This window comes from Mya arenaria, chromosome 4, assembly GCF_026914265.1.
Source record: "Mya arenaria isolate MELC-2E11 chromosome 4, ASM2691426v1".
Classification (NCBI taxonomy): Eukaryota; Metazoa; Mollusca; class Bivalvia; order Myida; family Myidae; genus Mya; species Mya arenaria.
In genome coordinates this window covers 31,276,024-31,301,035 of record NC_069125.1, presented here as the reverse complement: position 1 = coordinate 31,301,035, position 25,012 = coordinate 31,276,024, and the positions used below count along the sequence as shown (strand labels likewise).

General features: G+C 34.7%; 2 protein-coding genes across 6 annotated transcripts; one reads left to right on the top strand and one right to left on the bottom strand.

The window, feature by feature from the left end:
* Nucleotides 1-1,548: 1,548 nt before the first annotated feature.
* On the top strand, nucleotides 1,549-19,458 carry LOC128232596 (SET and MYND domain-containing protein 4-like). Its single transcript, XM_052946250.1, has 18 exons — nucleotides 1,549-1,697; nucleotides 2,499-2,643; nucleotides 8,226-8,315; nucleotides 8,941-9,064; nucleotides 9,781-9,825; nucleotides 10,194-10,239; nucleotides 10,489-10,615; nucleotides 11,024-11,148; nucleotides 11,752-11,857; nucleotides 12,084-12,144; nucleotides 12,799-12,950; nucleotides 13,699-14,082; nucleotides 14,744-14,862; nucleotides 15,588-15,661; nucleotides 16,426-16,544; nucleotides 17,018-17,189; nucleotides 17,486-17,599; nucleotides 18,132-19,458. The coding sequence occupies exons 1-18, from the start codon at nucleotides 1,558-1,560 to the stop codon at nucleotides 18,398-18,400; spliced, it is 2,412 nt and encodes an 803-aa protein (XP_052802210.1). The 5' UTR covers nucleotides 1,549-1,557; the 3' UTR covers nucleotides 18,401-19,458.
* A 1,127-nt stretch (nucleotides 19,459-20,585) lies between these two features.
* On the bottom strand, nucleotides 20,586-24,537 carry LOC128232597 (sulfotransferase 1A1-like). 5 transcript variants are annotated; one of them, XM_052946256.1, is made up of 7 exons: nucleotides 24,111-24,340; nucleotides 23,457-23,682; nucleotides 22,880-23,039; nucleotides 22,589-22,749; nucleotides 21,864-22,142; nucleotides 21,346-21,495; nucleotides 20,586-20,713 (listed from the first exon to the last, which is right to left on the bottom strand). In XM_052946256.1, the coding sequence occupies exons 2-6, from the start codon at nucleotides 23,632-23,634 to the stop codon at nucleotides 21,383-21,385; spliced, it is 891 nt and encodes a 296-aa protein (XP_052802216.1). In that variant the 5' UTR covers nucleotides 23,635-23,682; nucleotides 24,111-24,340; the 3' UTR covers nucleotides 20,586-20,713; nucleotides 21,346-21,382. The 5 variants fall into 5 exon arrangements, with proteins under 5 accessions (XP_052802216.1, XP_052802212.1, XP_052802215.1 ...); XM_052946252.1 differs by lacking the exon at nucleotides 24,111-24,340 and adding an exon at nucleotides 24,452-24,537 and having other exon boundaries at nucleotides 20,596-20,894; XM_052946255.1 differs by having other exon boundaries at nucleotides 20,596-20,889.
* Nucleotides 24,538-25,012: the final 475 nt, after the last annotated feature.

Genomic DNA, 25,012 nt, shown 5'->3' with positions numbered 1-25,012 from the left:
GCTATTTCAGGACCCTGACGAAACGGCCGTGTCTACCACTGCCGACGAGGCGGCCTACTTGCAGGACACCGTCCTTGATGTTCAGCTGCCGGTAGCGGTAAGTAATTGTAAGTACGTTTTGTTAGTAGTGTAGGACTTAGTACGCCGGTACAATAAGGTAAGGTATCAATAAATGTTAACTATAGTTTAAATTTAATTGCATTATTTATACAATTACAATGTTGCATGATATGCTATATCAACGAATGCTGGGAACAGTATTTGGAAGGAACACTAAATACATCACAGTTCCTCCAAACCGGATTTTGGTGTAAGGATGTGATGTGATGATGAAATTTGCGGATTTTGTAGAGATCAACAATAATTGTTATGCTTTATTATTTATTGTGTGTTGGTTGCAGTAGAGTATATAAGATTCGGAAATAAATATTTCAATACATCATATTTCTCATTCTTTCTGATTCCATTTTGTCTCTTGAGGAAATAGAATGTCTGGAAAAATATATACAACATAACTGTCGTCTAATATACATATTCACAAACGAATATGAATATAATAATAACAATACAAAAAGTAGGCTGAAATGGACCAGGCCGAAATGGTAACTGGGCCGATTTGGTCCAGGCCGAAAAGGTAATTGGGCCGAGTTGACCCGGATTCATGGTACCTAGTCGAACAGCTAGCCACCAAGTTTAAACACTCCCATTTTAGTCGAATAGGCCCCGTACGTTTGGTCAAAATAACCCCACCGACTCTCCGTATTTGGGGGAAATAAAGAATCTCTCGCTTACAAATTGGCCAAGACGCTACCGTTTTGATCACAAGCCTCCAATTTGGTCAAATAACACCCACTGTATTTAAGGGTATATAAACATGATATAACTTTAAAAATGGCCACGAATGTGTACTATGGATATGTTGAGGACATACATATGCACGTTTTGAAATTGATGTGCCTATGCAGCGTTCCACCTTAACAGTTTCTTTTCCTTATCCGGAATGTCAACTCTGTTGTCAGATACCCACGACTTAAAAATTCTGTCAACTCCATTCATCATTACATAATTTGGTCACTTAATAGCATTGTCTCTCGAAATCGTTTAACTATATTTTGTATGTATTTGGCATGAAAGGTGTACAGGGGAAACCTCCTCTGCAATACACCTTTAAGTCAAGGGTTCCGCCAGAAGATTGCTGATGAGTGTTGCTTATTTTTCCAAACTTGCTGTCTCACTACAATATTTCTGGACTAAACTTGACCGAAAGTGCCATACATGTACATTCTTGAACTTATAGCGCTCGAACGGATGGGAGAAGAAAATCTCACTAAAAATTTGCATAATTAATTGTGCTCACTGTATAAAATGTCCAGTTTATCTCTCTTTGCATTCGCTTCTACTGTGCGTATAGTAATTACAAACATACTACTTTAATAATATTTTATATATTATTTGTTTCACGGACCTATCTTGAATTCATTTGCACGTGATATCTATTGCGAACAAGTGTAAGTGTTGTCTGTTTCACAATACTCTTCATTGCGCGGATACTCCAAGATGGCTGCGCCCATAGGGAATTTTCAATCTTTAGTAGATACAATTGTACAAAAAGAGACTAGTAAGGAGGACCTCAGTTTTATTGCAAGTTCTTCGGACGAATCTGAGATTTTCGATTATCTCACCAAAATCTCTGCAAGGTAACATTGTTTTGGTTACCCTTTTCAATTTGAGACAATCGTTGTAGTACTTTTGACGTATTGTATCTAGTAAACTTTACTTTAAAAATTAAATTTAGTCTTTATAACGGTTCAAAAACTTTGAAAAAAAAACATCCTTGTAGGTTGCTGTCCACCGAGATGAGGACAAACTTGATACTCATTATTGTCATAGAGAAAATGTAATGATGTGATGTATTTGTAGAACGGATGGGAAAACCCAAACATCACAGGGCTTTTTCTGACCATTTTGGGAAAAAGACCCTAGACATTTTGGGAAATTTTGCGTCGTGAAAATGCGGAAATTGGGAAATTTTACAGTGAAAAGAAAAAGCTGTCTAGTCTCCTGTGAATTAGGAAATGATTTAATATTAGTTTATTTTCCCTTTAAAAGACCCACAATGGCTGAAATATCAATCCTTGGGGTGTAAATATCTATTGCAATAAATCATGACAGATAATATTTCATATCTCTGAATGTAATGAAAACAATGATTTCTGAGTTCAATTACAAAAAAAACTTCACATCACATAATTTATTAGGATGTTGAAAATGAACCAGTACAGGTAAAAAGAATTTCTGAAAAAAAAAAAATTTTTTTTTTTTTTTTTTTTTGGTTGGGATTTTTTTCTGAAGATTGGGAAAAATATCTTATATTTTGCTTTGGGAATGGGTCCGATAGTCGGACCCGTGGGTACTATAGAAAAAGCCCTGCATCATCATCACATAGTTTGTCAGAAGATTTAACTAAAAATTACTACATTTGCTGTCGAAAATTTCAGCTCAAGAGACTGGGTCCAGGCCTTTTTTAACAGTTGCTTAGATAAAGAGGGAAAGTCTTCAGAAAAAGCACAGGAGCTAAGAAATGTTGGAAATCAGATGTTTCAAAGAAAACAGTACAAACAAGCACTTGCAACTTACACTAAGGTAATGTGTTTCGTTTAGCTACTATTTTTGCAAAGCCTTGCTTTATATTTTTTCTTGAACTTGTTTCATATTTTTTGTATGCAATGGCATCTCATATGAGATTCTTTTCATTGCCTGAGATACATGTATTTATCATCAATAATAAAGATTTTATTCAATTTTTGGTATAATATTTTACGCTTAATTAATAGGGAGAAATGAAGACAATGTAAAGATGTATCACACTAGTGTATACTATGAAAATATGTATAAATGGTTGTATAAATGCATTACACCCAAAACAAGCAACTTACATAATAAAATCCTAATATTTGCCGTCTGATTAAAATCATATCCTCATAAATTCTATGTATTCAGAATTCTGTGTTCTGTTGTCAGATTAGTCTTAAATGTAAACGTTCATTCCCCATTTACAGGTCCAAATACTGAATAATTGTGTCGGCGGGGGTAAAATCTTGTATTTTTGTAAATAAGATACATTTTTATGTATATTTCGATAAACCAGGTCGTCATCCTATGGGAGAATTCATAATAGTAGGTCTAACTACTCCTATATTTAAAAAAATACCCTTTAATATCTAAAATCTCTCATGTTGGCTGTCGGCGATCGGGGGTGCATAAAAAGGTACCCTTTTTATCTTTGGTTTTATTTTAAAAAAATACACCAATTTATATATCTTATGCGAGTTAGACACAAACTCAGCAAAAATACACATAAATGAGTATATAATTCTAAATTATCCGTGTAGTCGTCGAGTTTTATGATGTCGGTGATTTTTGCAACAGATACGTTACAGCATTTTAACATACTGTATGATACAGGTAAGGGAACTTTTAACATGAAATACAGCTATTTAAATTGCCTATTTATATCATATCATTATATCATATAACTTAAATAAGCAAAATAGTTAACAAAATTTAACGTTGTCAACACAGGATAACAAAATGTAAGCCTTTTCATGCTACGCTGGAAGATTTAAAAAATAAACGACAGATACGTTACGACAATTTTTGCATATATTTTAACCAATGCATATATCCAGGCACTAATTAACATTTATATCCATAAAGTTTACCCAGAAGTCGTGTTATATTGACACAAAATGATTCTTGTACTAAATACAAAGTTCTCACTCCTTTAAAACAAATGTTTTAACAGATACAGTACAAACGACAGATACGTTACATCATAGTTTCAAGAGGTACCAGTACCTGCATTTTAAGAACAATCCATATAATAACCATTTTTTGTGACGTCACCAGATGTAGTTTTTCTTATGACGTCACACTTGCGTCATTCAGAGTTTAAATAATGGAAACCATATAGAGGTAAAATCGAGGATGCTGATTTAGACAATATACCGACTTCACAAGTAAGTATGTCACGTTTTTAATTCGATTTTTGTATCATTGATTTGTTTTGTTTCTGTTTAAAACCTAATAGAATAACATTTTGAGACATAAGGTATTGTGCGGCATAGATTGAAAGATGATAAATTCCGGTGTTCTGGTCGTTGTAACGTATCTGTTTAAAAGTGTAACAATCTGTCTCATATATTTTTGTTACAGTTTTAGGGGTTTATATTATGATTTTGTGTATTTTAATGGGAATTACAGATATATATGCCTCTGTCCGTTCATCTGTTCGTATGCCTGTCTTTCCGTCCGAGCAAAATTATTGATTTTTTGTCATATATAACACCAAGATGATACTATATAATGTAATGAAACATCCAGACATTGATGTTTTGATTATGCAGTTGTGTACCTCGGATTTTAAATAAACATAGATGAACACATTTTTATGATCATTGGTGCATTTCTATTGTTAATGCTTTATGTATTTTGTATTGTCTGTTTTAGGCGCTATTGCGAAAACAAACGCAGAAAGACAAAAAGCCTATAAGGAGAAGAAAAAGAAAACCGATCCAAGTTTATTGAGAAGAGAAGGACAACGCGCAAAGCTCAACAGGAGAACAGCACTAGAACTAACAATTCCGAAACATAAAACACGGGTGGAAAGAAATAGAATTTACTGTAAAACCTATAGAATGAAAAAAGCTACTGGGAATCTAGAACTAAACGCCCAAGAAAGAGAGCAGCAAACAAGCAATTCAGGGGTACAACAATCACCAGTAACACCAATAGCCTCTACATCTGGAACAAGTTTGAGGAGCAATTCGAACAGTAAACTTTATGCTGCTCTGCCATTCAGTAAAAAAAATCCTCAACAACAAGAAAATCGAATGCAAAATCCCTGGCCAGAGTAAAACTAAGAATAAGTAAACTCAAGTACAAACTTCAGACCGAACAAAGGGCAAAGAAGCGATGGCAGAAGAAATGGCAAAGAATGTACAAAAACCCTAACACAAATGCAGGAAACAAGCAGACAGGAAATGACAACATGAACCCAAATGGAGCGAGTACACCAAAATCAAAGACATTATTTGAGCTTAGAGAAGCCGGAATTAGTCCCAAATGATCGAAAGCACACAGAAAGTTGTTTAAAAAGATGACACTTACTAACTGCCTAATTGGCGAACTGTGGGCATCAAGGGAAGAAAACAGAGCTTTGAAGAATAGACCGAACATCAAAAGTATTGCAAGTGGTCGGATAATGAAAAAATACAGATGCATGAACATATTTAACAAAGAAACAGGTATTTGCACCAAGGTTTGAGTACTGAATCAGCAAAAGTTCTGACATGTCAAGAGATAATAAGATGCTCAATGGAAGGAAAGAAGAACAGGGAAAATATAAAGAAGTTTTTTCGAAGAGATGATATTAGCAGATGTATGCCAGGGAAGAAAGATGCAACCAAAGTAAATGGCCAGAAAATTCAAACACGAATTTAAATGATTATCTCCATAACTTACATGACAAATTTCAATCAGAGAACCCGCAATCAAAGGTGTCTTACTCGTTCTTTTGCAAACTAAGACCAAAGAATGTAAAACTCACCTCACTGCTGTCCAGAAACACATGCCTTTGCACAGTTCATCAGAACATGGCTCTGAAGTTGAAGAGTCTCAGGTGCTATCACCTAGATATATCGCCGAATCCTGAAGTAGTAAGTCGTATGCTTACATATGAAGATATGAAGACGAAGATAGAGGATCATCAGAGGAAATAGAATACGAAGAATGGCAAAGGGTAGACGTAGATGGTAAAAAAAGAATGAGAGTAGTTAAGAAAAGCAAACCACTTGAAGAGTTTAAAGATACAATGTTGGCTGAATTCCAGAAATTTCTTGAACACTGTTCCAGGGTACACAATCAGTACACTGCACTACACAAACTTAAAAACAATCTTCCCGAAAACAGAGCATTGATCCAAATGGATTTCGCCGAAAATTACATGTGCCAGAATGCAGACAAGATACAATCGGCGTATTGGAACGCAACAACAGTAACGATCCATCCAGTCGTTATATACTTTAAGCAGAATGGGACTCTTGAACACAAAAACCTGTCTTTTATTTCAGATGTCAACAACCACAACACAGCTGCTGTATTTGCTATCATCAACCGGCTTATGCCTGTTGTAAAAGAATTGCTTCCAAATGTTGAGATGGTCCATTATTGGACCGATTCCCCGTCATCTCAATATCGCAACAGGAATGTGTTTCACTTAGTAACACAACACCAAGAAATGTTCGGGGTGGATGCCTCATGGGATTCTTTTGAGGCTGGCCACGGTAAGAGCGTGTGCGACGGAATTGGTGGTGCTTGTAAGAGAATGGCATCTGAAGCATGTCGACAAGGCAAAGTCTCAATTCAAGATGCCACAGACTTTTACAAATATGCTCATGAAAACGAAAAATCTATCTCTTACATCTTCTACACACAGGCTGACTATGACGCTGCTGTGGAAACCATTGGAAACATGAATGCCAAAGTCATACATGGAACTATGAAGCTACATGCAGTTCGGTTTGCAAAAGGTCAACTTATGTCACCAAACTTCTTGTTACTGTGATGTTTGTACGGAAGAACCCTGTAACACCTGGACTATTCATGAGCTCAATAGCAATACAGATGCGACACACAACAAAGATACTGCCTCTTATATCACAAAGGGAAATTACGTTGTCGCCATTTACGACGATGACTGGTATATCGGTCAGGTGATTGATACTGATGGGTCGGACGAAACCGCAGAAATAAATTTCATGACGAAAAATATGCTCAGGGGCAAAGTTCAGTTCAGTTGGCCATCACGAAAGGATGCTTTGTGGGTTGAATCGAAAAAAATTGTAATGGAAGTCAAAGAGCCTGCGCCAGCTGATCAATTCTGTCGTTTCTTCACGCTGTCTTGTGCTGAGCTTGACGAAATAAGGGTAAAATGTCAGCTCTAACTATTTCGAGAATCAGACAGTCTGCAACATAAATGTGTCGAGTTTAACTCATGACATAATGCTTAATAGAAATCATATTGATTCCACCATTGTACTTTTTATGATACTGTCAATGGATTTTTGAGCGTTCAGTTCATGTTTGTATGTTAACTTTTCCTTTGTATGGACCAGACAAATAATATAAGAATGTATTCTAGATTATCATTTTATTCCAACAGATACATTATAAGCAAAACAAAAAACATATATAGACTATAAACACTTCAGAATTAATGTTTATTGACTTTAAACCGTTCAAACCATTTACTATCTGTTAATGTTACTGTTTTGTCAAAATAGTTATAAAATGTTACATTGTTTTAGACTTTTAATTTGATTGCAACAGATACATTATGTCTGCATTATACTTCATGTTAATGTTTAAAAGAACATAGTTTTATGTATTTAATACAGATTTTATCAAAACAAACGCTTTCCTTGCTTTTCATAATATATTTGTTTGTTTAATTATAAATATAAACTGAAATAACAAATTGGCATACAACAACAGATACGTTACATTTTACACATCTTGTAAAGCGTTTTGTTAGCTTCAGATTGTTATGTAAATTGCAATGACTACAAATTACAGTTCAAAACTATAGACTTAGTCTTACAGTTTTGCATATTACAACGCTTTTAACATGCTTCATGGTGATATAGGCAATTATAAATGTGTTAACAACAATCGAGCCATACATATTTTTTTATTTTCATTATTTATTTACATTGACAAAGTTTTTATTTGCTAACAATGAATTTAAACTAACATTTTCAAGGGTTTGACATGCCTTATCTCCTACTATGAAAATGTTCATAAAACTTCATTTGTCATGTAACGTATCTGTCGGTCCTTTCAGCTGGTCTTGCTACCATTGCTGAAACACAGTAATTTACAGTTGATTAACTAAAATATTTCTTAAAGGTGACCTTCAAATATTAGTCTTTAACATGAAACATGAACAAATGTTGTTTAAAGACATGACATACTGGACCAAAAACCCATGTCTTTTTGGACCTGTATAATATGGAGAATGAACGTAAAGTTGATTGGATGCAGGTTTACTATGTTATTGATATGAAGCGTACATACTAGCTAGGTAACTTCTTGGATTTCAAGTTTAGACTTATAGTTAATCATGTGTTGTGATTTTCTATGCAAGTAGATGCTGTATTTTCCAGGCAATATTTTCTGCACCAGCAACATCAGGTGACCTCGCTCTTGCCTATGGTAACAGGTCTGCAGCTCTCTTCAGGCTCAGTGACTTTCAGGTATAACTTATGATTAGTTTGTACTAATTCACTATAGCTTGATTGTAAAGCCAGCTGAAAGCTGATATCAATTGTTCTCGAGTCCTGGTTATAAAACAGTGCTGGTTCATGAGAGACCATGAAGAAGGCCCCTGGTGGGAATCAAACCCACAACCTCTTGGGTGAGAGGTGGATGCCTTTAATACAAGACCACTCTACAAACACTTAACTCCTATAACATTGGACTTCATACATTGTTTGGTCCCCAAAAGAAGAGGGCTAGGGATTCTTTTCCCCATACTTGAAAAGCAAGTGCCTCCACCCTCGAAAAATAATTGCACTCATAGTTCTTATGTAATGATAAGATGAATTCTGAATCCAATATTTGATTTTTGGATCCAAATTTACATGAAGAAGCAACAGATTCATTTTTTTCTGGAGATATTAAAATGTATTTCAACCGGTAAATGTTGTCTTAAAGGACACAAAATGATAAATTCATATACAACTCATAGTATGAGATATATCATAACATATTCTGTATTTTTTGGGGGATTTCGTTATATGTATTCTTTTGAGGCCACATTTGGCCGTTATCATACTGAGACCTGTAATGCAAACATGATCATCTTTTTCTTTCAAACAGGCCTGCCTGTCAGATATTGAAGCAGCAATACAGACACAGCTTCCAAATTCTTCAATATATAAACTGTACATGAGGAAAGCCCAGTGTCTCCAGAAACTCAACAGATGGCAGGAACTTGAAAGATGTAAGCTCTAGCAGTTGGTATTTTTTCGATGTAAGATTCTAAAACATGGTACATGAATATACTTGCGTCAGTCGTTTTCTTTGGCGGACACTATACTTACTGGTGTACTATGTCACTGCAGAGCCAAATTCAGCTTGAAATGGACTTCATTTTTTGTCATTTTTTTTATTGAAATTCTTGGGAATGAATGTGTGTCCTATACTCATAAACATACGGTTATAACATACTATTGAAACAGGGAAAGAATTTGATTTGTACATATGCTGTATTTCTGATTCATGTGTCTTCTATGGTTCAGATAAGGCTTTTCATTAATACTTATAAAATATTAATTTATTTATACTTTTATACAGCATACCTTGTTTTGAGTATAATACAACCATTGCATATTTTCATACATTACAGTAGTGTAATGTAACTTGCTGTTGATATAATTTTGCCCTACCAATTTAGCCAAACTTTTTATATAAAAATGAATGAAATCTCCATTGTGGGCTAGATTGAGACACAGAATCAAACACAAATTGCCATTTAATTCAAAATTTTATGAAACTTGTTCCAGAAAACTTATCAAGCTTGCCAATGGGTCACATAAAACATTTACTGAATTTGTTTCATAAATATTTGTATTAAATTGCAACTCATGTAAGATCCTGTATATATCACATAACAAAGACGTCTTCTATAAACTATTCATTGTCTTATTTTTATTTCAGTGACAGAGGAAATAGAAAATGTTGAAATTGATTGTTCCAAGAAAGGTAATAAAATTATAAGGATTTTGCCTTCTCTGCGTCAACTGCTGATATATTTTGTAACTGAACATTGCATGTGCAACTCTTAAGTGTTTTGACATCTAATATTCTCAGTTTTTATATTTTAAGTTCTAGCCATTTTATTCTATGAAATTGATCACAGGTAATGTTGGCCTATTTCAAATATGTCTTGTATGTTATATTTCCTTGAATTAACTTTCTTTTTTTTATTAAATTAACACCACACAATGTGAAATGAACATTTTTCTTTGTTTTAAATTGAAGGCAACAGTCGTATTTTTAGTAGACTATGAATAATCTTTAAATGTAAGTCTATTAAAACACTGTACACAAACAACAACTCCTCTTTTCAGCTGAAATAAAAACAGAAATTGATAAACTGGGAAACAAAAGGTTAAGGTCAGTAAATATTTTATTTATTTAAATAAGATATTGATTGATTTTAAAACTACCAATATGTGTTACTGTATTTAACTTAAAAGTTAAATTGCCACTGTATGTAAAAACAGTAACTAAATGCGTAAAAAGGTTTTGTTTTTTATTGAGATATGATAGATTGAAAAATATTATAATTATTTCTTTGTTATGTCAAACACATTGTTACTTAGTATCTAATGGTGAGTTATTTTAACATTTCATTGATGGCAGTGATGCCGCTGATACTGTCAGGGACGTGCATGTTCCAGGCGTGTCCTACAGCAGTAACCCGGTCCTCGTACAAGCCAGCAGTGCTGTTCACATGGAATTCACATCTGAGAAGGGCAGATACCTCACTGTAATACTTATTATTCTTTGCACAATTTCTTTCTGTAATTTAAACCTTGTCCAATTTTCAAGATACAGGTCAAAGTATCATAGCATTATGGATTGGTTTCGTCGGTATTTTCATCACCTTGAACCTTTTACCAAAACTCAGAAACCATTCCAGATGGTCAGATGAAAACGTGTACACATGTTAATAGTGACAATTCCCATAGGAGTCCCTTCACTCTTCACTGAAATATTTCTGGAGTTCTAACTCTCCTTTGACTTTAACAGGCAAGCATTGCCATTTGGTGTTCTTGTTTCAGTATTTTTGTCAATTTATAATAAAATAAAGTAGTTTATAGCTTCAACAATCTCTGACTCTCAACCATCCAACCATAGTGTTGGGACATAGTTTATGAAATGCTTTCTTTTTCAGGCGACATGTGACATTGAACCAGGTGACACACTAATTGTCGAGCGTCCCTACACCAGTATGCTACTTCCAGAGCACTACCCCACCCACTGTCACCACTGCTATGTGAAACTGACACACCCTTACCCGTATGTATTAATATGTATTGGACATACTGGGTATATGTGCATATAGGTAATAATATTTTGCAAAATCTCCATTGTGTGCTTTAACTCTAAAGCTGATGTTATGGTACACGTATTGCCATTAAAGTATCAACATACTGCCACTGGTAAACTATATTTGTGAATACATTGTGCCTACATTTATTATTCTGTAGACGAAGTCATATGACTCTGGCTGAAATACTTCTGAAACATTGCTTAATATACTTATGACTAATTTGTTCTTATTTTCTGATCACCTCTTATAAACTAATTATAATCTTTGTCATAGTGTAGCAATATTCGAGACTGTAGAGTTGTGTGTTCGACGGGTAGTGGGAAGATAGCATCACGTTATATGGAGTTTCCAAAATCTTAAACTGCTTCACTTGGTACAACTTGATACTTGTCTTCCTATACTGATATTTGTATAATTGTTTCCCAGTAGGAGGTACAACACTAGCGATGTTTGCTACTGCAGCCTTGCAGTTGGAGACAGTATAACTGTCTAGTGTCAGTATCTAATTTTTCTAAACTTAGTCCAATATGTATGCTCCTGTCATGATACATGTTTAATTATGTGGAAAGGTGTATCCGGTGCAGCGATGTTCGCTACTGCAGTCCTGTGTGTGCCAGAGACAGTTGGAGACAGTATCATCAAGTCGAATGTCCATATCTGAAACTGCTACACTCGGTAATTATTCCTCAGTTGCATGTTTATTTTGGCAAAATTAATCTAATGAAATTGCCCATATTTTAATACTTTCTCAGACTGTTTCATCAGTAATGTGTGAGATGTCAGATATCAACATTTACAAAACATAAAGCTATACAGTAACCAAACTGACAGAATCATTTGTTAAAGGACTAATTCTCAATTTCAAAGCTACATTCTCTGGTATGGTTGATGTCTGTTTTAGGTTGGTATTGCACAGCTGAGTCTCAGAATTGTGATTGTTTCTGGCCTGCAGTTTCTTCTAGGTTTGTGGCTATTTTTCCTCAAATGCCAATATCTTCTATTGTTCACTATAATTAGTAGAACACATTGCAATTCATAGAATTATAAAGTGTTTGTAATCAGCTTAAATTCAGTATTCATTTACATGTGTATTTCTGCAAGTTATAAAGTCAGCATTAGCATGTCTAGGGTGTTGCCAGGTGACATACATATTGGGTCTCTGAAATTAAAATTCCGTATATTAAAGTATTTTTTCTTGTTATACTAGTACATGTAAAGTAGGATTTTGGTTTTAACATATGTTCAGGATGCCTAATGTACATTTATATAGTATTGATAAAGTTATATAATTTCTGAAAACAGAATCAAAAGTTACAAGTGTTTGTATCAACCAGTACCTGAATGAAATATGTACTTTCAGACTTCAGACAAGAGCAGTGTCACCAATTGTGCCAGGCCAGTAAGGCTGGTCTAAATGATTTGGTTAGTTACGCTCACAGTTATTAGGCTGTGTACGACCTAATGACAAGCATCACAATTCAATTTCAGACTTAAGGAGAGAGCAGTGTAACAGATCATACCTGGCCATTAAGACTGGTTTGAATTATTTGATTTGTTACACTCGCAGTTATTAGCCTGTGTACGACCTACTAACACGCGTCACAATTTAATTTCAGACTTCAGGAGAGAGCAGTGTAACAGATTATACCAAGCCAGTACGGCTGGTTTAGATGATTCCGGGCGCTACACCCGTAGTTACCAGACTGTGTATGACCTACTGACACACCTCACAGACATGACGCCATCTGATGTTGTCCAGTATGCACTGGTGGGTGGAGGGAGATTCTTGTCTGGTTTTTCTGAAAGGCAGTCTTATGAAAATTATTTTCCATAAAGATCTGTCTTACACAAATATATACCAGGGTACATGCAGTATTCTTTTTTACTGTATAATTGTACTAAAATCTGGGGGTCGTTTATATATTTAAGTTATAACTTCAATTATCTTAAATTATCAACACCACAAACGGCAATACAGTTATACTATTTATTCCCTGTTTTGTTTTACTTTTACATTTTGACATGAAGTCTACGACAGCCTTTGAACATATGAGTGATTTTTCCACAATGCAATATTAAACTGTGCCAAAGTAAACAACTGGTATGACGACTTCAAATTTACATTTTAAGACATTTCATATTGGACTAATATGGAAACTTCAGTCGTTCAAAACAACGGATCACTTGAGGTTTTACCCCGGACCCAAGTGTCCTCGAATGATCAGAGTTTTACTGTACATTAAAAAAATATTTCCTCAACTCTGTGTTAATTTTTAGTGTTGGCTAAAGTTCAATTCACACAAATATGGAGCAAAATAATGAAACTATGGCACTAAGATATTATGACTAAAATCAACTTGGATCTTTTTTTAAATGGCCCCCGCATCTTTTGTTAGATACACTCCGACCATGCACGATTTTTGATTGTCTAAAATGGCCTTCTAATACACACTGCCACTTGACAGTGATCTTTAAATATTATTATTAAAATTGAGGGTTTTTTTTCGACATTTCAGACAGCACAGCTCTTATTGAAAGTTTTACAACACTCTGGATGGTTTATCAACCAAAAAACTGAGCCCTGTAAAAATTTCACATCAGAGATTGAAAGTACCAGTGAAACTTCTACAGGCCATATTGACTTGTCGACAAAGAGAGTCATTGATAGTTGTACCAGGACTGATACTACAAATAGAACAGAGGATACTTGTGATGCGAGCACACTTAACAGTGGTAGCAGCGATGAAAACAAATTGGCTGAAAAGAATGACACGAGTATAGCTGGAGTCATAACTGATAAGCCCGAGGATGAAAGGGATGTTGAGTTGTACATTGGCAAACTACTTCTCCGACATATTTTGCAGCTTGTCTGTAATGCCCATGCCATTACTGAGATACAGGTACATGTATGTCTAATAATTTGTACTCTTTAAAGGCATGTTTTTAACCATTTGAGTTCAAGGTACATGTAGGTGTATGGTAATTTGTAGGTACTTGTTGTTTTATGGGGAAGTATAGTAAAGTTTAATTTTGTGATAAAAAGATTTTTAGATTGTTAGTGAATTGGTTACTCAAGTCAATCTACATAGATTGAGGAATTAATAGTGTAACACTTTTTCTTTTTTTTTTAGATCATCTGTGGGTCCTTCAGTAAATGTTTGAAATATAAGGTTTTTGGGCATCATAGCAGAAATGACAAATGTTATTCATAAAAAAAGCGCCGAAAACCACCTTTAAAGGGCCATGGACCTTAAAAAACATGTCACACCATTGGCTTCACCATTCCAATTTTAATCTTTATTATAGTATTTATTTAGTACTGTGAGACATTTCAATATGAAAATCGTAAATACTTAAAGAGGCAGTTTCATTGTAACATGCGTATTCATTGGAAGAAAAGTTTTCTCCCCTACCTCATAAACATGCATGAAAATGAGATTTGGTCAGTCTATTTCCACAGTACTTATTTATTGTAAACAGAATAAATTACTGGGCTTGCCACAAATGGCACCTTATGGCATTTACCCAAATATTCATCATGCCAAACTATTTAACGTCCAGGTCAGTGACACAGGAACTGTGGGGACTGTAGAAGAGAGTAGTCAGGTGCGTGTTGCCACGGCGATATACCCAACCGCCAGTCTCATGAATCACTCATGTGACCCAACTATAATCTCCAGGTAGGTAACAATGTTGTACATGTATACGCTAACATTCAGTTGAAGTTTTTATAGGCCACATTGCCAGTTGGTAGGGCTGTTAATAAGATGATCTTTTCCTGTTTTCTGGCTATATATACACATGTACTAATAATACCTGCTATATTTGAGTAAGTCTTTACCACAAATGATTTATGTAGTGTTTGACCATTATTAAAACAGAATTACTGGTAAAAGTAATGTGATTCTACATTATTAAATGCTATCCACAATTTTTAGACCCTGTAAGATTTTGGTAGGAAATTGTCTTTAAATTATTACTCAAACATGTGCTTAATAGGGTTGGTGGGTATAATCAAGTGGATATATATTGTGATAGGTATAGGAGTGATACATATGGATACACAGAAGCAGAATATCTTCTTTTTTTCTTACTTTATTTATACCATGCTCAAAAGTCAAAATGCATTTCCATAGTTTCATCTACATTTTTGAAAGAATGAACAAGTGATATTTTTTGGACACTAATTTAGTTAAAGTTGACTACTTGGTCAAACTTGTTGTTTGTAAAAATGGAATATAATTACCATTTAATTAATTACTATCCATTTAAAACATGAAAGAAGATGGATAGACATTAATTGTGATACATTTTTCCAAAAATATCCATCCCTTGTGCTTTACAGGTACATTTTGTGCATCGAAAATATTTAGAATTCTCAACTCTAAAAATCTTTGTTTCCCAGCTTCCACAAAGACACTCTGGTGGTCAGATCAGTGAAACATGTACCCAAAGGTGGAGAAATATTCAACTGCTATGGTACGTTGTTCATTATGACACACACTGAATGATTAATTTCAAATGACTTTTAATGTATACACAATGGGTGATACTAGTACATTAGTACATATAATTGATAATACAGTCGAACCCAGTTGGCTTGATTTCCTGAATTGCTCGAATTGGATGTAAAGGATGGATTTCTTTTAACTGTATCTAAGCATTCCTGTTTGGCTCAAATTTCACGAGGCTCGATGTATTTATGCCGGTCCCTGGGATTTAGAGCCAAAGGGGTTTGACTGTAGTTGTTCCCATAAGGTGAAATATGGAGGGTTGTACTTGAAACTAAATTGAACGAAGACTAATAAGTAAATTGTTTAAGATAAAATGGAAGTCTTAGAAATAAGACAATAAACTTATGGATTTAGCGTTATCTTTTGTTTGTTTGTGCTGTATGAATGCAGGAGAGCATGTGAGCAAATTTCATGAAGCATGCTAGCTCTTTTAGGGATATTTACATGCCCCCCTGATTTTATACAGCATGAACATCTGAAAGAATGTAATCAATCTTTACATTTACAATCTTAAGATAATTATTTGAAATTAAGAAAAATGCATGATCGTAGCTTGTGTGTGTGATTTCACGAAATAGCAAATGACAGATCGCAGATTAAACTGAATTTTTAGCTTTTTAAAAAAAAAAAACAGGATCCACAACAACATTGCATTATAATTTATATCGCTCTGTAAATGATTGCAAATATGTGGAGCTGCAGCTTACATGTACCTTGTTTTTATCACAGGTCCCCATGTAAAGAGGATGAGTTACAGCGAGCGACAGAGATGTTTGAAGGAGCAGTATTTCTTCACATGTAACTGTCTACCTTGTCTACAGGAGGGGAAGACAGAGGAAGTACTTGAAGTAAGTTTCATCTTGCTAGGTTTAAACATGTAGGAATAAAATATAAAACTCATGGGCCACTTGGAGATGCATATGTAAAATATATAGGATTTGTTATTTGTTGGATTGTGGTAGTTCACAACAAGAGTCAGATTTATTTACTCAAAAAGTTGAGTTTGCTGGATAAAATTATGTATTGAAGGTTATCAGGTGTGAGAATCTCTTTTATTGTTTACGGTTTCTGAATCAAGCACTAGTTACATGTATTACTGAATCTGTTAAAGGCCTAACTTACAGTGAATATAAGGTTTAAGTTGTACAGAGTAACCCCAGATCTTCAGCCACTGTCCAGTGTGAGGCTTGTTGACATCTGAACATTGCTTCTCAGAACATTGCTTCTCAGGCACTATTTACATGCATTGCTCCATGTATTAAAGGCCTACCAGTGCAGTGATTTAAGTTGTGCAGAGTTACCCCAGATCAATCTATTACAGACATACCTTTGTAGTAAATGTGAGGGTCCATCTTTGAGTGACCCTGGGTCTTTGGCCACTGTCCAGTGTGCTTGTTGTGGGACAAGTGGACATTTGGACACAGCTGCACTGGAACAAGCTGACCAGTATTTCCAGCTTGGAGTTGAAAGCTTGCAGCAAAACAAACTTAAGGGTAGGTTTCTATTATAATTGAATGGTTTATGTGTGTTTTTTTAAAAAGCATTTTCGATTATCAATTATAATTGTCATAAAGTAAAAAATACTGTTTGGTGATTTATATAGGAATAAGATATGTTGGAGCCATGTGGTTATAAAAACAGTAACTGACGTCGGACATAATTTCATAGTGTTTCACAGATATCAGTAGAACTTTAGTACTTTTATTTCTGATTACCGTAGTCCTTTTATTTCTGATGAATACTGTTGAAAGTACATAATTATTTGATTCATTTTGAATGACTTTTTCAGAAGCAGTACACATCCTAAAGAAATGTTTATCCATCAGACAGACCATTCTCCATGCCCATAACAGACAACTAAGTGAGACACAAGACTGCCTGGCGAGATGTTATGCCACCTTGGGTAAATAAAGATTTTCATTCATTCTTGTGAATATTACTAGTAATTTGTATACTTCATCTGTGTTGAGTCGTGCCCATGTGATCTTATTGGTGTTTATCTAAAACTGTGGGGTTTTGTTTTAATGAGATTTACCTTTTTTTCACACATTTGATTTTCAATTTCCATGAGGCCACAAATAATTTAGTTTCAGCTTCCCAACTGACTCACAAAAACCCATTCATGCACATATCTCAAATGAATGTACCTGTTCATACACAAATCTCAAATAAGTATTATTATTGGATATTGATTATATTGTTAAAAATCAGGAGTGAGAATTATCTGAGGATTCACATATTTAATTTTTTTTATATTAACCTTTAACATCTACAGATTTGTTTAAATGCAGTGTGGCCTTTCGCATTGCCAGGCTTCTCCCGGCGGCCGCCGGCAAGCTAGGGGACAAAGGGACTTTTGATTCCAGCCATTCTCATCCCAGAGATGTACATGTATATAGGTATGGTATTAAGGTGAACATTCTTTTGTTTTTCAGGTGATTTCAAAATGGCAGCAGATCATCTCGAAGCTAGCATCAAATCAGTGGAAGCTGTGTACGGTTCAGACAGCATAGAGCTAGGAAATGAACTACAGAAACTCTCAGAGATTCTCATTAGTGCACAGTCATGGAAGCAAGCATACTCAGCCAATCAGAGGGCTGTTAACATATTTCAGTTGAACTATGGAGAGTCACATGACAGTGTCAAAGAATTGTTGTCAGCTCAAAAAGAACTTTGTGAAGTTATTAAAGCCTTAAATTTATAGGAGATATGTTTATTTAATTTTGGAATGTCAGCTTGATGTTTTGCATAATGGTTTTACACAAAAACAATACTGAAGTATTTAAAGCTTTTAATGAAATGATGGAACTTCAATAAATCCAAATAAGGATTAAAATATGTATTTTTTCATTTATTCCCTCTCTCAAATCATCAATGTATAACTAGTATTGACTAAAGTTGAATTTGAAAATAAAAACTGTAATCTTCAGTAACAGAAGTATAATGCTGTAATGGTTGTTATGCATCATTCAGATAGCTGTATCTCTACCATTCATAATCAATGACTGTGATCAACATTTAAACTCATTTGAACTGGTATGTTACATCTGAATATTGTATCTACAAATGTATAATTAATTATGTGTTCTTCTTAATGTGCATTTGCATACAAAAACATTGACAATTATAAATGTTGAAGGTGGTGCGGCAGCTATTTAATTTTTTGCAAGGATAAATAAGGACCATAATCCATAATCAGAATGGTTATTTCAATCAACTGTCAAAATATACTTTTATTGAGAGCCATAATTGATAAAATATTTGAATTCAGCAAAAATCCTAATCTTACCATGTAAACTCAAAGAAACATTCTTGAATGGTATGCTTATACTTCTAGCAATACAATCACTTTTGGACAATACTGGATCATCATTTTTCAGTCCTTCTTCTATCACTCTCTAATGTCGGTCAGGAGTTACAACTTCCTTATTAATTAAACCATCATAGTAGGAGTTACTGCCCTTTACTTACACAAAACTTCCTTATTAATTAAAAAAATGCTAGCAGGAGTTACTCCCCTTTATTTATCAAAAACTTCCTTGTTAATAAAACAATGCTATCAGGAGTTACTACCCTTATATTATAAAAAAACTTCCTTCATAATTAAACCATTTTTTTAACATCAACACTCTATGAAGCCATCATATCATGATGATGATCAATTCAAATAATTTTAAGACAGATTATACTAGTATGACAATTGGATGTCGGCCAATTTCAATAATGGGTCAATTCAACCCAGTAATCTGGAGTTGTACGTCCTCCACTTATAAAGATAACCGTGTTTACAAGATATCACCTTCAGGCACTGTGCTGGTATGTAAAAATGTAAGTAACATTTTAGAAAGAAAAATTGTTAACAAAAGTGACAAAATGTTCCTCACACAGACACTCACCTATATTTTCTTCAATACTGAGGAAGTAAATGTTAGATACAGTAAGCTTTGAAGTTTTATTTAGAGACAAATAAACCAATTCAATTGTTACAAACACATGTATTTCAAATATATTCTGCACATAAAGCTTGCATAAATATCATGTTTTCATATTATGACTGTTAATACATGTACGAGTTAATGATTGGAATAAAAGTTTTACTAATCATGATTAGTGACACACAATAATGTTGGCTAGATTTTCTCTATGAAATCAGCCCACAAATTTGCCATAAGACAAGTATGTCTGAGCTTGATTGAACTTTATTAAAAGAAAGAAAAATAATGATTTTCGTTATTTGCCTCAATTTTTTCAACATCTGCGGGACAAATTTCAAATAAATTTTGAATATTCATACCGGTAATTTGTAACTCTCTATAATTTGTCTATTCTAATATAATTAACATATAATGATAAGTTGATATACTAGTAAAATGACTAGAAAGTACAATAGTGGATACAATAATTGAATGACATGTACGATTTATCCCTATTACAATTAACATGTCTGGAATTCCTAATTATGCTCTTGGCTGACAAGCTCTTATTGTCAATACCATCAGTAATGGAAATAAAGGAGCAACTATTTCTATGTGAGAGTATCTTGAATATGTATCACTGAGCTTTTGGCACAGTAAAAACTTAAACACAAACAGAAGTGAGAACATCAACATTGATGATAAAAGTCTTCCCCCAGCTGTTCGCAAAGAGCCATCCCATGGCGGTCGTATCAGTCTGATAAACACTATTGTGCTGAAGTATGTGTTAAGTCCATCAGCTATAAACAATGGCGAGAATGTTGTCCACCATGACAAATCTGCTACCTCTTCAAGTTTGAGCACTGTGAGTATGGAGAACACAAGTATTGACACCAGATGGACCCACATCTCAAAAACCGTCATTCCAAACCATTGCACTAGCTCTTTCAAGCTAAGGAATCTTGCAGCAACCATTGCAAATTTAGTTGTTGTATATTGATTTTGTCTTATAATTATCTATTCATCGTCTTGTATTGTATTTGTGTCAGATAGTTACTATTGAAAATAAAGTAAAGATCTCAATATTTCCTTTTCACCATTAACTGAAATAGGAAAATATAAGTTCTATCATTGTTGTTGTTCTATCTATCTTACATGAAATATACGTTTTAATTCTATTGGAAAAATGGTCCATATCACACTAATCCTTTTGAATCTATCAGTTCAACTGAGTAAGACACTTTCTTATACGACTGTCTTTAATCTTTAAAGGCAACATCTGATCTGGAAAAAAACACCATTTATTCTTTTTTTTATTTGCAATTTGATTTTTTGCACAATTATAGACAATAAAATTGATACATAAGTCTTAAAATCTTGGCAATAATTTTTGACATTTTGTTTAAGTCGCGAAGTTATATTACTTATCAATTATAAACCTTAACCAGAATTTTCTTTTTCGTATTTCGTCATTCCATTTACATAATTCTAACGATATGTTAAAATACGTGAGAAAGAATACATAAAATGATTATACCTGGTTAGGAACCCTCAAATTGATTGATATAATTTATAGAAACATAAATATTGACTTCCGTAACTAATTCGGTTACAAACAACTATATTCAAGGTTAGAGTAAACTAAAATGCGATTTTTTTATCACATTGTAGTATTGGTCTATACTGGGACCAATAACAAACTCCCAGATCTATAGTAAATATTTGTATTACTTACATCATTAAAATTGATCTGTCTAGCACACTTCCATTGTTCACATTTGGTATGTGAAATTGTACATGGACCCATGTAGCTGTTCATGTATGTACTTGTCAAACATCTCGTTCTGCGCCACTGTAAACCAGTGTTTCCAATTACCGACCTCGCCTGAATATTGAAAAAAGGCTTGCAAAATCAGTACATGTTTATAAAATAACACTTTTCAAAAGTTATGTATAGACGTATTTCCAAAGATGGGAAAGACGTTACTAATGTAGTAATAACTTGTGCCTAACCCATTTGTTTTTGTTTGCTCTATAGCATTAGTGTAAAAACAGATCATGTTGAAAGAAAAAGGCAATACAATATGTTAAAATCAAATATTCAACGAGTGTGTATGCTGAATAGCCAATGACATCAAGGATTTATTTATTAACTGTAAACGGGTATTAACTTTGCCTTTTGAATAGTTGGCGAAATGCATTCATTTTATAGACGTATCGTGCATTAGTCTTCAATAGTACGTCATTTGTTACCTTTTCTCATAAAGCCGTAGTTAGTACCCGACTTATAGGAGCTAGTTCCCAGCATTTTGGCATCAAATCTTGTCTTCATTTCGTGAAACTGACACTTTTCCGCAATTTCCTCAACCAGTTTCTCGTTTTCCGGAAGATCCAAAAACTGGGCCAAACTTCTGATTTCTTTGGCCATATCTTTTTTAAGGTCTTCGTAATAGAGCACGATCATTTCATGTTGCTTGCTTTTGTAGACTTCTTCCCATCCCAGAAGATATTTTGGATATGCCTGGTATGCAACTGCAAGAACACTAACAGTAATGAATGTCACAATTACCACTAATGTACCCATAGGTCTAAATTTGTCAAAGTAAACTATGAAGGTCAATATGGTGGGGATTGCACCAGTTTTTACGTAATGTGACGACATTTTCTTGCCAGAGATCCCCATACTATGGTTTGAGTCTATATATTTTTCGGTTCTGGGCTGAGAACTTATCAAAAATGTCTATGTCCAAGTGGCAACACGTGTGGATGCTTCAATGATAAGATCTCGACGTGACGTGAAGTAAGTTTATGTAGTTTGACTTTTAACAGTGGGTTAGCACGGGCGAATATCTGAATTCTAAGAGTTTTCCCTACGGAATTGTCCCTCAACTGAAGTTTATTCGAAAAATTCTACCAACGATCATGTGATTTAAAAAGATGAAAAAACGCTACTTACGTGATGAAAAAACGCTACTTACGTCCGCCGCGCATGTACAGCGGAAGCCAGTTAGCAAATGATCCACTGTAACTGTAATGTTTCATTCCGGACATCATGTTGTAGAGAGAGACAGCGGCGTCCTTGGGGTTCCGCGCCACAAACACCACCTTCACTCGCTTCTGGCGGATGTCAGCTGGGATCCTGTGATGAGCATTTGTGACACGAATTGTGCGGTAATAAACCGGCTAAAAGATATACGTGTATAGTACAATAACATCGATATCCGGTCAATCTGAACAGTGATAAGACTCCTAAATAGCTATCATCTAACCTGCTGTACGACAGGTGTGAGTTAAGGAACCTTGGTGACGTCAGGCCCTCCAAGTTCTCCGGTGCAGACGCCTCGAGCATCACATGCATCTTGCTGTACGATGGCCCCTCTGCACGCCCCTGTAGTAACATCGTCATGATCTCATACGTCCACGTGCAACCTGGGCAGGTGGAAGGTTTTACAGTGAAAAAAGTCATACTTGTATTTGCAATATGACTGAGTTCCGTTCTAAAATATTCAAAGTTGAATGCAGAATACTGCTGGGCGGAAAGCGCACATCGTGTGGTATGGTCTTGACATTTGGTCTCAAGCAGCATTTCGTCATATAAGAATAAATATATATAGAACATTGAAGTGGTCAGAGAAGAGAATGTCCTTTAGCAAAAAATACTTTTCTATACATCTATATATTTTATAACAAAAGTACCATAAATTGTATCTGCTTGCGAGCTATACAGTACAATAGGACCGACGTGTAATTGTTATGCTCTCTTAATGATGACAACACAACTCGAAAATCTATCAAAGAGATCCGAAGCCGGAGCAAGTACACTGCCAACTTAAAATCTGCAATTACCTGCTTTTGGGTATGATGCCAGAAGAATGTCACCGTCCCGGAACTGAAAGTCTGGCAGGCGCTTGTTGACGTCCCGGATGTAGTCAACGGTGTGACCAAACAGGGAGGACCGGAAACTGCCGAAGTCTAACATAGTAATAGGGTCCCCACCCTCATCCAAGACCTGTACCTCCGTCATTCTTGATAGTAAATCCAGTCAGTCCGAGTTATAAGTTTGGCTGGACGGCTGAAGAACAGTGCTGATGATGAATTAACCCTCCATAGGTTTGTTTATTCGGAGTTTTTTATGTATTTGACTATTTTGGGACTTAAGAGGGCGACAAAAGATGGCATGTTGACATTATTCGGTACGCAGACGCTCTAAATAGTTAAATATCATTTGATACGCACGATTCGGGAGAATAAAGGAGTAAATAAATTCTGTACACAAATGAGAAATGGGATAATACCCTCGCTGATCGTTTACATTGCATATCTCGTCGGTCGGGTAATCTAAACTAATATAATTGGATTCTTGTAATCTCTAAAAGGATTCATATAAAAATCATAAAAAAGTCCGTCCACGTACAATTCTTTGCCGCGACAAGTCGGTCGGGTACAAACACAAAAAATACTCGATCAAATGTTGCCCCAAACATTGAAAAGGTTGCTTACATTTAATATTATGTAACGGAACTTTGCATTGTTCACAACTTTGAGCTGTCATGATATATAAAAGAGGCGTGGCCCGATGACAGTATTAAACCTCCATGTCACGGGATATGTACCACCGTCCGTCGACATTGATCATAATAATTTTAATATATAACTAAATACCAAATTGTGAAAAAAGAAATGTTCCTCAGCATTTTTATACACTGTACACTATTTACACATTTACCGTGAGATACTCTGACACTAATATTTAAGCTAGTTAGTATGCGAATATAAATACTGTTCATATTTATTTGTTCATTTATGCACAATTTTAGAGAAAAAAAATCAATATCACTCACCTGTCTGTAATTGTATGAACTCCAGGTTGTTTATTTACTTCAGCTATCTACATGTACGGGATAAACATGTTTGAATAGGGTCAATATATAGTACTTGTTCTAATCAAAGCACTCCAAGTGCTGAACGAGCGTAGTCCAGAACATACTTATAGAACGTCATTGTCGGACTTTTTTTATTTGATTCAAAGTTTAACCAAACTCTAGCTCATAATTAATGGACGGGCAAATATTCCCATATAGGCAATGACGCTTATACTTTATTCAGCTCATATAGTCCTCGTGGAAAGCCATCTCTAATTTTTAATAAGGCTACACGAAACCATTATTAGAGAACAGTGGTATTCTACTGGACAGCGCAATTAAGCCAACTTTAAATGGGCATAGACCAAACCCAAAGCTTGTCTTTTTATAATCTAGACAATTTCAATTTCAGAAAATCGACAGTTTTAATCCTATGGTGATTTGCAAACTGTAAATATTTTTAGGATCATAAACATCTTAAGTAGCTTTTGCACTGGCAAAATATTGACTCAGTTTGTGTAAACCTTTCATTTAACTGAC

Excerpts from the sequence above, each read along its gene's own strand:
- LOC128232596 (XM_052946250.1), top strand. The coding sequence starts at position 1,558 with ATGGCTGCGCCCATAGGGAATTTTCAATCTTTAGTAGATACAATTGTA. Across the intron at positions 11,858-12,083 it reads ATCTGAAACTGCTACACTCG|GTTGGTATTGCACAGCTGAG; the intron begins GTAATTATTCCT and ends TGTCTGTTTTAG. Across the intron at positions 12,951-13,698 it reads ATGTTGTCCAGTATGCACTG|ACAGCACAGCTCTTATTGAA; the intron begins GTGGGTGGAGGG and ends TCGACATTTCAG.
- LOC128232597 (XM_052946252.1), bottom strand. The coding sequence starts at position 23,634 with ATGACGGAGGTACAGGTCTTGGATGAGGGTGGGGACCCTATTACTATG. Across the intron at positions 22,143-22,588 it reads GCTGTACATGCGCGGCGGAC|TTGCATACCAGGCATATCCA; the intron begins GTAAGTAGCGTT and ends GTGTTCTTGCAG. Across the intron at positions 21,496-21,863 it reads CTACGGCTTTATGAGAAAAG|GCGAGGTCGGTAATTGGAAA; the intron begins GTAACAAATGAC and ends TTCAATATTCAG.